Raw genomic sequence first — 16459 nt, 5'->3', positions numbered from 1 at the left:
TTATACCTTTTTGTGTTTGCTGAAGATACATTAAGTGTAAATACTTCATTTGTCTTACTTTTTCGCATAGTTGTGGAGGATTTTACTTTTTTTGACAATTCGTCCTTGATATCCAATAATTAGGCCTAATACGTGATCGATTGTGGACTGTATGGTTCTGTAAAGACAATGTTCAATCCCTGACATTACATAAGATGCAGCACACTTTTTGCATGGAAAAATGGTAGTTTAGCTCCGCAGTTTACGTTTTAAAAAACAGAAAATGTGAACGATGTGCAGTTATGTAATGCATAGATGAGAAATTGTTAGAAATGACACAATACCACTTACTGATACTGCTCCATTTCACAACAATAGCACTTATTTTCTGTAAAGCTGCTTTGTGACAACGCCTGGTTGTAAAAAGCACTATATAATAAACTTTGACTTGACTTGACTGTCTCTCAATCTAAATTCTGTATTTGTTGTTGCTCTTCAAAGGATGAAATGTGAATGGGTCAGTCTGTACAAAATGACGTACACAGGCTCCCCCCTCCCCCCTGCCATGTCCATAGGCTCCTGCCTTCTGCCAAAAACCAACCACATACTTTTGGCCATATTGTGTAGGTGTGGGGTGTTTCAGAATAGTTTGTTCCAGAATTGGATTGGATTTATTCTATTTACCCTCGATACCTGATCTAGCATGTTCAGCTGATATCAGCCTGGTGCCAATGCATGGTATTTCTAGAACTAATTAAAGTAAAAGCCTAAAAATGTTACCAAAGCCTTTACTCTAACCTTCACCATTCATTCGACTTTGAACATTTGTATAAAATTGTTTATTTGACATCTTAATAATAGTGAAAATGAAATCGTGAAGTCATGTTATTTTGGAACAAAAGACCATATTACTACTTGTTACTAGTGCTGTATTATTTCACACAAATGGCAAAGGAGTTAAATGGGTCATACTGTATATCCATTTGGAACAGAAAGACATTTGAAAAGTATAGCTCACCGATAAACCACTCTGTCAATCTGGCATTCTTACTTCTCTAATAAAGGTGGTATTAATCATAGCATTGATTATACTTGTATGTGCAAAGCTCACTCCCAACAGTGTACATCATGGAAAAAAAGAAACTTCATGAAAGTGGCGTTTAATGCATTTTGGAATGAAAACCTTCATATTTACATATGTGCTTTTATTTAAATCCATAAACAGTTCCTTCGGACACAGTATTCCAGTAAGGCGCTGATCCATTTCCCACATCTAATATCAGTGAAGCCATTTACCATCTATTTATATTGCACAAGCCAAGTAAATTGTCATCCTCAAGGGACTTTTTTGAAAATACAGGGAAATGTTTGCTGTAAACCTTTGTGTTTACACTTTGGATGTAAAGATAACCTGTTCCTGATCCTCCAGCAAGAGAATCACATGCTGGTTCTGATTTTCAGGAAGAACTGGCTGGTTAAGTTGGGGAGGGGAATGGGGGGTTTGCAAACTGCAACAACAAATAAACCCTGGTAACATTTTGGAAGCAGTGAACATTGTTAAAAATGTTATGGAGCAGTTCTTAAGTATTACACCAACCCCCGCAGATCCACCAGGCTTCCTAAGAACATAGCTGGCATGTGTATCAGCTGAAGCACTTAAACAGAAGCTGGAGAGTCCTGACGTGTTCCAGTGTATGCTCTCTGCTAGAGGCACGTGTGTGTCTAAAGCAAACAGAAGAGTGATCTTGACGTGCTTTCCATTTACCTATTTTCTTTTGTAGCTCTTGATGCGTTTGTGCTATTAAAATATTTACAGCCATCACCCCCTCTCAGACTGCAGCCTCCTGAGAATTGTATACAGATACCCCCTCTGGCCCACAACGTGGTGGGTCTCTCGATCTAAATTCTACTTGTATTTGTTGTTGCTCTTCAAAGGATGAAATGTGAATGGGTCAGTCTGTACAAAATGACGTACACAGGCTCCCCCCTCCCCCCTGCCATGTCCATAAGCTCCTGCCTTCTGCCAAAAACCAACCACTGGATTGTTCCAAAGAAAATAGTTGCATGTCCCATGGGGCCAGTCCCAGAGGAACTATGACCACAATTTATGCTCAACTCTCACCCTCCATCTTTTAAAAGATGTGACGGTACCTAGATATAACACACCTGCTTAAAATACACAGCTCCAGGCAGAAGCCGCGTTTATTCCTCTAGGCTAGGGATCGTCAACTCCGGCACGGTTTGATGATTTTCCTGCTCGAACACACCTGATTCAGCTCCTCAGTTAATCACCAGGTTTAGTGGGTGTGTTTGAACAGGAAAAAAAACCAAAGTAGGCTGAGCTCCAGACCCCTAGAAGAGGAATTGATGTCCTCTGTTGCAGGGGATTCATTATTTGGCTTGTATAGGACCTGCTCTGTAGAAAAAATGAGCTTTGCTTGTTTCTAAACATAATCCTGTATAACTATAGACATTTTTAAATGCAGAAAAATGCACTATATCATTCCTCGTCAGGGTCAGATCATGATTTTGCAAGGCCCCTTGACACAAACGTCTTTGGAGGACCCCCACACTCCAACAGTAACACGTAATAATTTTTTTTAAGTTAAATTAAACAATGTTATGCTTGTGTTTAGGTCCACTTTGAACCACACTGGAAATGTGTTTATGAAAATGAACAAAATTACCCTTATGACTGTAATGTGCAGTATACTGTTTTATTTCCTATCGTACATTGTAACAATTTCTGTTAGATTTGATGATTTATTTTCACGACTTAAGCTTTTCTTTAAGGCCAAACCGAGTTGTAATGTAAAGACAGAAGTAAACCAACACTGTCCTCCCATTTGAATTGCGCCACCAATATACCATGAGTCAGTTATAACCGAAAACAGAAAATGGACCTGAAACAGATAACATTTCCTAATTTACTTCATTTATCTTGTCATTTTACATATATGGTCTGTTTGTTCATCTAGTATTTCCATCTGCAGTTAATTGTCCCATGTATTTGAGCCACCTCTAGTCTTGTGGTCTGAGCTCCCTCTCCCCTAAAGCTCTCCTGACAGTCAGATGACCCTGGGCACTGGCCCCAATGGCCCGATCAGTAATTCATGCCTGATTGTATTTGAGAAAGCTAATGCATCAGTGTTTCACACTCACGATAGGGAAAAAAATGAAGCTACATTACGAGCCAGCGTTTTGTGAGTGTGCATGCAGAACAGTGCAGTATGTCGTTTCATATTGTGCAATAAGTAATGCTAACTAGCAAGTGACATAGCTATTTAGCCAAATTAGACTCTTTAGAGTGTCCAAAATGTCAAAAAATACAATTGAATAGTTAAATGCAGTTATTGTAATCGTTCCAGCTGTCTATTAAGCAGGTGAAAAATGTGCTAGAATAAGTTCCATTGGTTCTCATATGGGTCAGTTTTTGTTTTTGAATGTTGGTAGAAAAATGCCTTCGGATGTTCTGTAAAGGACCATCAAGGAATGAATGGTTCTAGCACAGTCCATTATTACACTTGGCTAATGTGTCATTTAGTAGTTCACTACAGGGTACTGTGAATATTAGAACTCGCAAGTAACTGATTTAGCTGCTTTAGCTGTTTTAGTAACTGATTTAGGTAGGTTAGCTGTATCTGCTACGCTGCAGTATAGCTTGGGAATGGCTGCTGATTTCACAAAGTAGTGAAGCTACTTATTATATTAGGCAACAAGTAGCTTGTAGCTAGTAGCTAGTGGGTAAATGAGATGGCACTTTAGATGTGACCTCTGTTACGCCACTAATTTTTAAAATGGCATGTTTGTTCTTTCTGTTCAGGGACACATCATATGTTAGATGAGTTCTGTGACTGTCTTGTAGATAAGTTAAGCACCATGAAACAAATAGTTCATTTAAAAACACTTCTCTTAAAAGGAAATTCCATTGATTTTTCAGAATTTCAGCATAATTAAATGATTTAAATGTAATTCAGAGTGGTTTGAGGTGAAATACTGTTATACAGATACCTAAGGAGTGTTGTGGCAGGAATCAGACGTTCGAAGTGTTGAATGCTACTAAAAGCTACATTTACAGGACATTATTACAAGAAATGGTAACAAGCATGTTTTTTGGATTTACCACTATTTTACCATCGTCAACACGTATAGGTCCACTGGTCATTTTAGCTAGTAAATATGACAGTATAGACATTGTGACCCATGGTTTCTATCACCACTAATGTAAAAAAGGGTATTTTTCTCTGCAATGAACCATTTCACATCAAACCACTCAGAATGATTTTCAATCATTGAACAATGCAGAAATTTCTAAAAAAATTTTATTCACAATGAATAAAAAGTGAATATCAACCACACCCTCCCCCTGGTGTATCTGTTTAACTCTTATAAGTCTATAAATGTAGGGATAAGCAGGCTTTAGACTATCCATAATATGCATCAGTCTTCTAGTAAGGCATTGCAATTCCATAGAACATACGCTATTTTCTGGGAAAGGAGTTTAATATAAACTGTTACCCATGCTACAGCCCACTACAGGTCAAGATAAAAAAGTGAACAGCCAGTTCTGTTGTGAACTAGGGGGTGTAGTTTTAACAGAAAATCTATTTTCACAATTCATCACTGAGGTTTGTCATGGGAGTTTTCCTAAAGGATTACCACTGAAATATGACCTCTTGACCCCGTTGTCCTCAACCAGCTGGACCTCAGCCAACCACTGGAACAGCAGGGCCCCCTGGACGCCATCATCCACAAGCTGACTGACCACATTGTGGAAGCAGACCAGAATGTCACAGAGGCCATACGGCTTGTGCAGAGTGTCCAGGTAACTACATCCATGAAGTGTTGAGATTGAGGAGTACACAGTATGTCCAAAAGTTTGTAGACACCTTCTCACTCAGTGTTTCTTTTGAAATCAAAGGTATTAATACAGAGTTTGTCCTCCTTTGCTGCAGAACTGCCCTCAGCTTTAATTGCTTAGGCCTCTCTGAGGCACACTGTAAGGACTGGAGCACTTTAAAATAATCTGAATGATCTACTGAATCACAGCCCAATATTTGCATATTTGTAAGAGTAATCTGAGGAATTTTGAAAGGAATTAGAGATATCAGAGTGAAAAAATAAGCAGAGTGACTGAGTGACTCCTTAATTGTTACTGGTTTCATGTTGCCAAACTCTATTTTGTTCTGTATCCAAAAGTTAACAATGCAGACCTAAAAATGTCAGTGCAGTAGTATTAACATGAGGATATGATTTTAATGAGAGATGAGACAAATCTTTTCAAAACCAGCCAAGAGAAACTGTAACAAAGAAGACTGAATGCACTTTTGCCATCTTAGAAAAACACTGTCCCTGCAAATCCCCATTATTCATTTCTAGGACTATACTCACTTTCTAGGTTATTTTCCCCCTTTTTAACATCTACATCAATGAAGCACACTACATGTCCAAAAGTTTGTAGACACTTGCTCACTGTATGTTTCTTCTGAAATCAAGAGTATTAATAGTTACAGTTTCTACTTTTCTGGGAAGGCATTACACTAGATGTTGGAACATTGCTGTGAGGATTTGATTGCATTCAACCACAGTTTTGGATCACAAACTCCACTCCAACTCATCCCAAAGTCATTAAATGGAGCTCCATCACTCCAGAGAACACATTCCCACTGCTCTATAGCCCAGCTGGGGGGTTATACACCTGTAGTTTACTCTTGGTATTGGACATGGTGACCAAAGTGTCCCATTCTACTGGCATTGCTTTTATCCAAGCTGTGTGTGCATAATTGAATGCCTGTGTCAGCAGTGGCTGCACCTAAAAGTGTTAACAGCATAATTAGATTAAGTGGAAATGTCTGTTAATGACAAAAATGTCCCCTGCCTATTGCTTTAATTTTTATGTGGAAGTAAATTTTTGTTTGTTTTATGGATTACTTACTATTACTTACTATTACTTACTCCTGTGTGTTTTGCATCTTTTCAGGAATACATTGATGCCCATCCGGAAACTGTGATTTTAGACCCACTTCCTGCCATTCGTACACTGCTTGACCGTTTCAAGTCTTATAAGCTAATCCACAAATTGGAGGAGAGCATGAAGGGTATGTACTTGTGTTTATAGAGACTCATAATGTTTGACTGTTTTTTTGTGACATGCATTTATTAGCATTCTGGTAAACTTAGCACATGGGAATCACGGCTGCATGTAATTACATTAAAAACAGTCAATGTTGCAGTTCCACATTTTGCAATTACTTGAGTTTTTAAAACCCTTCAAATTATTGCCATAGTACGCTTGGAACATTACTGGAATGTATTAGCATGTGCTTCTTCAGTAGTCCTTTGAGCCCCTGATATGATCCAGTCTGAGGGGTTGTGTATTTGGTCTTTCCGCTGGGTGAGGATAAGGCTTACAGGGGGCTTATAGCCCAAAGTTGCTGAGTTGTTCATTCTTTGTGCCACTCGCGATGTGCATTCATGGACAACAGAGATGTCAGGAGGCCCGTGTGTTAGCCACATCCCCACCATATCACCAGCTGGAACAGTGGCGTAGTGCCTAAGGAATTCTACCATGTGTGCACCTGTGTGTAATGTAATGTTGGTCTTGCAGTAAAAGAGAAGGTCACTGCTTCCAGAATAAAGTACATTAACTGATTAGAGTACTGTTGGGTTTTATACGGGGAGGTGGGTCAATGTCGGTTGCATGATTATTAGGTTTTGTGTAGATTTTGAGCAATTTATTGTCTTCTCACACCTCTTTGATAGGAGGGCTTTATGTCTTCTCAGAGCAGGCTAAGCCTGTCCATGACCCCCCCACTTGATGCAGGGCCTGAGTCAAGTGAGATTTTTGTCAGCATGTTGTTAAGCTTGTCCAACGTAGCAACAGTTGCTAGAAAAGAATGCATTTGTTGGCATTGATAGGTAAATTCCGTAAGTGCTGTTTGAGCAGAGGCATGGTAGAGCTGTCTGTCTCTGGCATAGAAGTGTGTGCCAAATGTCAGTTGAGGGGTAGAGTGAGGTTAACAGCTTTGGCTGCGGCCTCTAATAGAGAAGAGAACTGTGTTTAGAATTCCAAGGCACTGACTCTTCTTTGGGCTCCCTCACCAGGCAACCACTTCCATGGCTATTAGTTTATGAAACAACACAGTGAGGGATCCTGGGAAAAAGAAGATAACACCACTAATGTACCCACTGTATCCCACAGTCTGCATTTACACTCTTTTTTAAGGCCCACTCGCTCGCCGGCTCTGTGTGCTTTTTTATGTCATTATCTGCATGGGCAATCACTGACTGATTTTGGGTTCTTAAAAACAGGCCCTTTTTCCACGAGTTGATCTGTAAGGCTCCTGCGTGATTAGATGTACGATAGGCATTGCTGCAAAAGTCCCGTATTTAGATGCAATGCAAACAATACTGTTAGTATATGATAACAGTGTTTGGTTTGACTGAACTACTGAAGATGAAGATTAATCCCTGTAAGGCTACACACATCCTTCAATCATAAGTAAATAAAAGGCTGATCTCTTCCTTCCCCGTACATCACCCCACATTTCTCATAAATAAAGCATCTCATGCTTCTAGTTATTAAACATAAGCTAGTTTAGTCATTAAGGACAGGCCAGAATCAGAGAACCGTTTGCTACTTTTTTCAAAAAAGAAGTGAAAACCTTTTAATTAGCAAAGCAGAAAAGACTTTTTCATCCGAGAGGCCATTACTAACCTCAAGCTTGTTTTCTTTTATGATTTAATTGGTTTATATAAACTGCTGCAGATCAGAATGAAGATGAAAACCTACACATACAGTTTACATCGAAATGTTACCATGGATCCAGCAGTAATATTGTCCTTTAGAGACCAGTATAACATGCCATATATTAGGTAATAATACATAATTGTGTATAGTGTGTCATTTTATCCAAACTCTGCAAATAATCATTTTCAGGTTTGTCTGTATTTGTGTCTATATGAGAAAGAAAAAAGAACAGAAGACAAGGCAAAAGAAAGAATGAAAGAAAGAAAGAAAGAAGACAAAAAAGAAAGAAAGAACAGAGGAAAAAAGAAAGAAAGAAAGAAAGAACAGAAGACAAGAAAGAACAGAAGACAAGAAAAAAGAAAGAAAGAACAGAAGACAAAAAAGAAAAAAAAGAAAGAACAGAAGACAAGAAAGAAAGAAAAGACAAGGAAAGGGCTATAAAATGTGGCTCGTATTAAGTCGTGTTTGTGAGTCAGTATGTTACACTTTGCTACTTCAAAACACGAGTGTCTTAAAGGACGTGATTGAAAAGACAGAGATAGTGTGTATCGCTAACTAGGCTAACTGCTCTAGCTAATGTTTTATAGGTCCAGAAACAAGGAACATTTATTCTTTGACAAACTAATGTTAGCACATTGTCCACTGAGGAGAAAATACCTTGTGTAAGATGACGAGTCCTCATCAGCATCCACTGCTATACCAGTTAGAAACCTTAAGGTTTAAGGTCTTAATCATAATCGAGTCAAATGATTATAAATGTGATTACTGTGCCGTCTGTCTGTCTGTCTGTCTTTCTTTGGTGGACAGATGACCGGATTTGCTCTCCTTCATTCATGGGGCTCAGCAGTGAGTGTGGCCTGGACCTGCTGGATCAGCTCCATAAGAATGGCATCACCTTCCCCTTCAGTAAGCACATCTGTTAACACAGATTTATACTGATAAAGTCTTTTCACTGGGTGATCCATTGTGATGAACATAAATAATTTGACTGACTGAAGTGGCCCATCATTACACTTTTATCATCGGGAATGGATGTTCATGAGTGACTGGATGAAAAGGGTGGTTTGAATCCTTTCTCTCTGTTTAGATCCTTTCTAACTCCATACTGTTATATTTAGTGTCATGAGACATGTTCTCAGGGGTAGTCAATAGACATGTTCTCAGGGGTGGTCAATAGACATGTTCTCAGGGGTAGTCAATAGGAGGGGGTGGTGGTGGGGAGAACAAGAATATTGTCTTTAACATGATATACAGTCCAACAAATCATGCATAATATGAACTAACAATATTAAGGGACATGAACTAAAAAGGTAAAAAATGGTCAATTTTAATATCAGGTTAACTTGATTGTTGCAATGCCTTCAGTAGCCTAACATTATATGTTAGTATAAGTTTAAGGAGAAGAAAACATACAAAAAGCATATGTGAGGGGGAAGTACTTCAGAGAAAGAAGCAAACTTTCAGTTCAGTAAGATTGCTGACATTATATCAGCCTAATGCTTAATATCAGATATAGGGAGATTCACTCGAAAGAGGCCCCAAATATTCTGTTGTAACTCCCGTTAGGATGAAGCAATCTGAACCAAAAAAATACGCTACATACCTTGACATATGTGTAATCAATTGCATTACATGCGATGCTGGAGGTGATCTCCGTTTTCTGCCAAACACATGAAGGGGTACGGGGGTATGCACCCGGAAGTTGCAAACGGAGGTTAAACGTTGCGACGGCTGTCCAGCGCCTACCTCATCGCTCCAACGAAGGGGCATCCTGGCTTGTTTGAAGCTCCATATACTGAGGAGCACATTGCATGTTGTTTCGTTCAGATTGCTTCGTCCTAGCAAGAGTTACTAAAGAATATTCGGGGCCTCTTTCGAGTGAATCTCCCTATATAAATTGTATAGGCTAAAATGGCCTTAGTTAAATTTTAAATAGGTGTTTTAATAGGTAGTAGTTTTAATATGTTTTAATAGGTTAAGACCATCAATTTATATTCTTTAATTTTTTTTAAATAGGTATTAGTTTTTATAGGTTTTAAAAGGTTAAATGTCTTCAGTGTGACAAGGAATAGTGTTCAAGAAATAAAGTGGTTTTTTTTTCAAACAGTGGCCTTAACAACACAAAGTTTTGTTCTAGATCTGATATAATGTTCCCCTTCCTGTTTTCTCAGTGCTGATACATTTTTGTGCTGTTTTCTGTTTTATTGCAGTCTGTAAAACCCAGGTAGCACATGGCACTAACTCTCATGAGGTAAGAGTACATTTGGAGAGCAGAGCATTGTTGTGTGGTTCATTTCCTTTCCTTGTTAATCAGCAAACTTGCATTATGTAATTAAGGGCATTTTCTTTTCTGTCATATGACTTAGCCAAAGTGTCACTGTTAACTCTGAACCAGTCCCTCAAAACACACTGTGACTCACATCAGCTGATTGTGATCTCCAGTGTAACGTGATCTGAAGGCTCACTGTGCTCTGTAGCACTTTGTCATGTTTATCACAGTGAGGAATGTACACTGTGCATCAAAGGTTTGGGGACACCAAGATTTCCAACAGTTTTAATGCAAGTGCGTGTTTTTAATGTTAACATTAAAATCATCAGTTGATTTTAATGTTAAGGTTTGCATTAACAAAACAGAGTAAATTTGAACAGGTTTATTCAGATTATTTAAGAAAACAGTGCCACGTGATTGACAGCATTTGTGACAGTCTTGGGAGTAATGCCAAAACCACACTTTTTTTGGTCCATGTTGTATCAGCACTCATCAGCTTACAAACCTTTCGAGTAAGTAAACCACCTTTGTGCCAGAAGAGACATTGTAAAGGAAGAGGAAACAGTTCACTAGTTAAAAAATGAATGGGAAAGCTTGTGACGTTTCACATGACGTCTGTTTACGAGGAAGAAAATCAATGGGCTTTGCTGGCTGAGCCGCAAGCAGGAAAAGTCTGCCATCGTAGTCGAGAAATGCATGTTTATGTGCATTGTTTGAGACAAACACTACAAACTATGCAATTTTTGTCAAATTTTACCAACTATTTCAAATATGCTTTGAAACGTTAGTGTGGCTTTTGGTTTGATGTTTATAGGTCTTGCCTCATGCAAAGAGTCTGGTCTTGTATGACTGGAAAGAACTGGAATGTGTCACCAAGATAGTTGCACAGTGGACAGATTTTTGTATAAGGACTATATGGAGTAAGACTAAAAAATCTATCTAGCAAAAAGATGTCGACTCAAGTAGCGAATTACGTGCCTGTGTGTGCAGGGCTCTGTACACTATATGTGTCCAGAGCCCTGCACACACAGGCACGTTTGCAGTAGTTGTGAAATGAAATTCAGTGGCTATAAACAAATCTTAACAATATGACTGACCATTGTGTGATAACAAGTAGTGTAATGTACCATCTAACACACCCATACAACCATGTCAGAGGAGCTAAAATTTTACAAACTCACGCAGGACAGCTTAAAATCATTTGCACATTAATTTTATGTTCAGTCACACATCTTTATTTTCAACCAGAAACACTTTTGCCTTGTTGTAGAACAAGAAAATGGTTCATTTTCAGTGTTGACAACCCCTTAAACGTCTGATATTATTGTTTTCAATGGAGCTCAAGTCTATTTTGGGGGAGCTAAGCTCTTCCTAGCTCCCTGTAATTTGAACACTGATGTAATGGATGCTTTTGGTAGCTTTTGTGAACAACATAACTTGAATATGAGTCCAGAGGTAAACTTATTTTCACTATTTAGTTCAGTCCAACTGCTACTTCACCATGTGTTTGTGATGGCTGCATTTAAAACAGAATTATGCAAAACGTAGATTCATTATTATGATTTGCCAGAGGTGTGGACATGAGACTAACGGACAACAAGGGCACCAATCAGGATAAAGGATGAAGAATCTGTAAAAGAACAAAACACACAGAATGTGCATTGAATTAAAATGTAGGAAGAGGAATGTAGACAAATGTTAAAGTACATTTTTTCCTCACAAATATATTCGAGCAAAAGTATAAAGTATCCTCTATTAAAATGACACAAGTACAGTTTATTAAAAAAGTTGCACTACGTAAGATTTGTTGAAAGAAGTAGCACAGAATCAGGGAAAAACACGGTATTATATGGTTAGCAACCGCTGCTGCGAGTTGTCCTATAAAATCAGAAATAAGAATTTAAAACTCGTTGGGTTTTTTAGCGGGAGTTCTTTGGATGTCATTCGTCTTTACATATTAACATCACTTGCACAGGCTCAGATAGAATGTCCAGCTTGATGTGTAGGTCTCAAATGCAAAATCAACATTATTCTAATGAAGATACAATGACAATAGTAGATAATTCACTTACATCCTTGGTCAACATGTCCTTCACCAAATTCTCTTTGAATACTCTTTCATTGTGCTCGCAATTACCAGATTCATCTGCTCAGTGAACGGGTCTGAAGCACAACCCATGTTACAAAATGCCTCCACCAAAAAGGTCTCCAAATCCCCCAAACTTAAATTAATATATGTTAAACATATCATGCACGGTTTGGATGGTTATGCTAATTCCTATGTCATGCGTTATAGAGGGAGCAGGGAGCCGTTTGAGATTCAGCCTTAGCATATGAAAAGGGACGTAGCTTGAGGCTAATGTGGAATATAGAAAGAATGGAAGTGAAGGTATTTGCATGAATCACTCATATATTTTATTAGGCTAATTATTGTATAACAAAAAGATAAAAAGTTAATGAAATGACTGCAGTATACAAAGATGGGTGACCGAACGTTCTTGTTTTCTTTCAGCTGTCCGTGACAACAATAACATACTCTAAACAAACTTCATATCTTGGTGAAATATTTTTATTTTTATCTTGATTAATAACAACTTGCTGTATTTTAGCATATTAAAGTTGTCCACAGTTGGAATTGCGTTACTGTGATTTTACAATGGGTAAGGTGTTCTAAATTCTGATTGGCTGAGCCATGTTCAGAACCAAAATGCTTGTTAGGAAATGACTAGTTCTGGTTTTAAGATCTGACTGGCTGAGACACATTTCGCGGCATAGAAAGATAGTCAGTATATAAGCACATATGCCTGCTTTCTTAGAATACTTTTTCAGTTTGCTCGCAATTATCATATAAATCCGCTCGGGAATGGGGTCCAAAGCACAACCAATGTTACAAAACATTTCCACTAAAGAGTCTCACAATCTGCAAGCCTTAAATAGTGTAGTTTTAAGTAAATGTAATGGAGTAAATGTAGCATATTACTACCCACCTTTGATTGGATATATAGTTTACAAGGGAGACCCAGGGGTACATCAGTCACTAAAGAACTTACATATAGAGCTTTATGTACAGAATAAATAGATCAAATTTAACATGCAAATATAGTTTTATAGTCATACGAAATGAAACTAATTTGAAATTAAAAATGTGTTCTAAATGTACAGTTTGAGTGCTACAGCTTTTCGTTAGATTGAATGTAATTTTCGTCAACATTCTGTTCAGCTTGTCCAGCAGTGAAAGATCACATTTGTGGGCGGAGCATAGATAGATCAGTTGAACATTGACAGTGAGAAAATGTACATTTCAAAGAGGGCAAGGTGTACTCGAACTTTTGACAGACAATGTACATAGATGATAAATATCGTATGTCAGATCTTTACTAACAGTCAAACCCTTTAAGCTGTCCTGTGCCATAATGAATCAATCCATGCAGTCGTCCCTCTTAAAGGCGTTGCCTCCCAGTGTTGACACTGTTAGATGTACAAGATTAATGTGTTACTCTTCTCTGATGGAATGATTGTGTAGGTGAGTTTTTATGACTGTGTACACAGAAATTTTACAGGGCTCATAAAGCAGAACTGAATTCTTATTGGTCTCTCCTGAAAAGCTTTAGCTTAAAGATCTATGGACAGGTCAGTTATCTCAGTGATGTGGAAAGAGGCTTCACCACACCTTAGAAAATATACAACTCAATCCCACGTCTGTAGGACATTCTTTTCATATGAGTACACCTCCATGTTGAATTCTTAATCTGTAGCTGTAATCTTTTGCTTAGTTAATGTGCAACCTGAGGATGTGTCTTAGCTCATGTAGCTGGATGTGTTACTGTGGGTCTTTGCCCTGTAGATGGCCATCATCTTCAGTGAGGAGGACCTAAAGGACATCAGGCCTCCGTGTGTCCTCCAGAGTTTCATCAACCACAATGCTGTGCTTTACAAGGTCTTTGTAGTGGGAGAGGCCTACAGTGTGGTAGAGCGGCCCTCCATTAAGAACTTCCCCTCTGGACCCACAGGTCAGTCCGCCCACTGGTCACAAACAAGAATGCATTACTCTTATAAATCATAGCAGCACTCCACAGCTTTCTGGGCCCTGATAAATAAATCTGATTGGCTTAGCCACTATCGAAGCTGTTCTAAAGTAGCTGTGATCTGATTGTCTTGACCACATTTAAATTCAATTGTAAAATACTATTTATAGAATGGATATACCTGGTTTTAAAGTCAAGTTGTCTGAGCTACAGTCAGAGCCTTTGTAAAATACTTGTTAGCCATGTTCAGAGCAAAATGCTTGTTAAAACTAATAAATTGACTTGCATCTGATTGGCTGAGCCACGTTCAGAGCCTAAATACTTGATGTGAATTAGATAGTTCAGATTCTAAAATTTTATTGGCTGAACTGCATATAAATTTATGCATAACACTATGAATGTACATCTATGACTGACTTGGCAATTAATTTCTCAGTACAGTGCCAAGTCACTTGTGCTATTAATGGAATAATCTTTAACTGTAATCCTGCTGGCATGGACCACCGAGTGTACTGATAAAGTAAGTGCCCTGTTTTATTTAAACTGGGCAGCTGACAGTCTATTTTCTTAACTAGAACTAGGCTGATCAGCTAGCTAACAGGCTAAAAGATAAAGAAACAGGCTCAACAACTCCTCCATTAATATCACAGGATTTGAATTAAAGTGTTACTACCTGATTCATTGTAGAACTGCAGTATAAAAAAGTAAACAATATGGCATTTGAATGTCATCCATGCTTTAGATGGCTGAATCTTTACTGTAATCATATAGTTCACCATTCAGTGCTATAGAGGCCAAAAGAAATAACATAGAGGGTCTCCCTCAATAGTGACATGCATTTCAAAGCATGTGCGTGCAGTACGAATGGATCACTGGGCACTAACAACCCCAGTAAAAGCATTTCATTGGGTGGCATGTATGCATTTAGACAAGATTTAAGAGGACTTAGTCTCATTTGGCTAGTTTTAGCATCTAAAGTCGTCTAGGAACATGTACATCTCCTTATAAAGATACTTTATCTGAAGTTGTTTATGAAGTACTCCTTTGTTTAAAGTAACCTGAAATCATGGGCAAAGTGAGATTGGCACTAATGGCTCTTTTGAACTACTCCACTCGATGCTAATAGCCTCTTACTTATCTGTAAACCTGTTAATTTCTCTTCCCCACTGTCAGCTCATGTTAGTGCTAATATTTAGACCCGGACTCTTGGCTTAGAGTAAAGGGAAACGGTTTGTTTTGTGTTACACACAGCATGTAGTAAGGCACGCAACTGATCTGTTTAAATGCCAGAATAGTTTGGTCAGTTGTGCCCCCCACTGGCCAGTTAAATGTTCTGCTGCCTAATGGTAGACATCATGGTAATACAATGACAATACAAATTGTATTTATAACAAATTGTGACACACAGTATTAGCAGTACAAGAATGATCGTATGCAGCATGGTATGTCTTTTATAACATTGGTGACATAAATTAGTGGCAATAACGTTATAATGGAATGAATAATGCTTTTGGAAATAAATGTCTTATTGATGGTCTGTAAATGAATGAATCAGCAAATGAATGTACTGATAAAACACAGTATTTTGAATATATGGTATTATAAGTGTTATTTAGACTGCTATAAAATTCCTATTAATAACTTCTTTTTATTCCCTCATTCAGACCAAAGAGCCATATCCTTCAACAGCCATCATGTGTCCAAGCCTGAGTCTTCATCAGACTTGACCTCTGTAAGTCTCCTGTTATTGTCTGTTGTAATCTGCTTTTTCTATCATTTGTCTTAATGACCATCCTGATAGACATGTTCTTATTGCTAATACAAAGTGTGCATTATGAGGTGCACAAGTGTTCCCCACAGTTTCAGATCCATTTGACCTGTCTTTGTTGGTTTGCATTCATTAGAGAGACAACTTGGAGGGACAGTGCAGGACGCCAAATGATGACGTCATTCAGAAGATTTCCAGGAGTTTGAGACAGACACTTGGTGTGTCTCTGTTTGGGATCGATATCATCATCAACAACCAAACAGGCCAGCATGCTGTAATTGATATCAATGCATTTCCAGGTAAGTTGTATTTCTTTAGGATACAATATATAAATTGTGTATTTTATCATATTTATGTTGTCCACCATTTTAGAAAAGCAATAAGTCACTTGAGGTTACGTGTTGCAGTGATTTTATCAGGGGTTAGGGAGTTTTACTCCGCTTCGTGTTGTACCTAATAACACACTTACCCCTGATAAAACCACTGTAATGTACAGCCACTTGTGGATTGTTGCTTTGTTGCAAATTGATAGTTTAATTTCAAAAATCTCTTTTTAGGACAAAAAAGCAACACAAAACACTGTTGCATTAGTGACAGAGGGAAAAGTGACCCTTTCTTTAATATGTGTTTTAAAATTTTTTCAGGACATCTTGCCTTTTTAGAAATAT

At 38.1% G+C, this 16459-nt stretch overlaps 1 protein-coding gene across 2 annotated transcripts in view; it reads left to right on the top strand.

Moving 5' to 3' along the window:
* itpk1a (inositol-tetrakisphosphate 1-kinase a) overlaps window positions 1–16459 on the top strand; it is a 31698-nt gene that overhangs the window by 11490 nt on the left and 3749 nt on the right. The window contains exons 4-10 of one of the 2 annotated variants that reach the window (XM_036581933.1): window positions 4679–4804; window positions 5960–6077; window positions 8537–8635; window positions 9940–9980; window positions 13843–14008; window positions 15688–15755; window positions 15928–16090. In XM_036581933.1, coding sequence (XP_036437826.1) covers window positions 4679–4804; window positions 5960–6077; window positions 8537–8635; window positions 9940–9980; window positions 13843–14008; window positions 15688–15755; window positions 15928–16090 — 781 coding nt within the window. The remainder of the gene's footprint in view (window positions 1–4678; window positions 4805–5959; window positions 6078–8536; window positions 8636–9939; window positions 9981–13842; window positions 14009–15687; window positions 15756–15927; window positions 16091–16459) is intronic. The other variant, XM_036581934.1, reaches the window with a different exon arrangement.

Source organism: Colossoma macropomum, unplaced genomic scaffold (assembly GCF_904425465.1).
Source record: "Colossoma macropomum unplaced genomic scaffold, Colossoma_macropomum, whole genome shotgun sequence".
NCBI lineage: Eukaryota > Metazoa > Chordata > Actinopteri > Characiformes > Serrasalmidae > Colossoma > Colossoma macropomum.
This window is presented reverse-complemented; position numbering and strand designations above follow the sequence as displayed.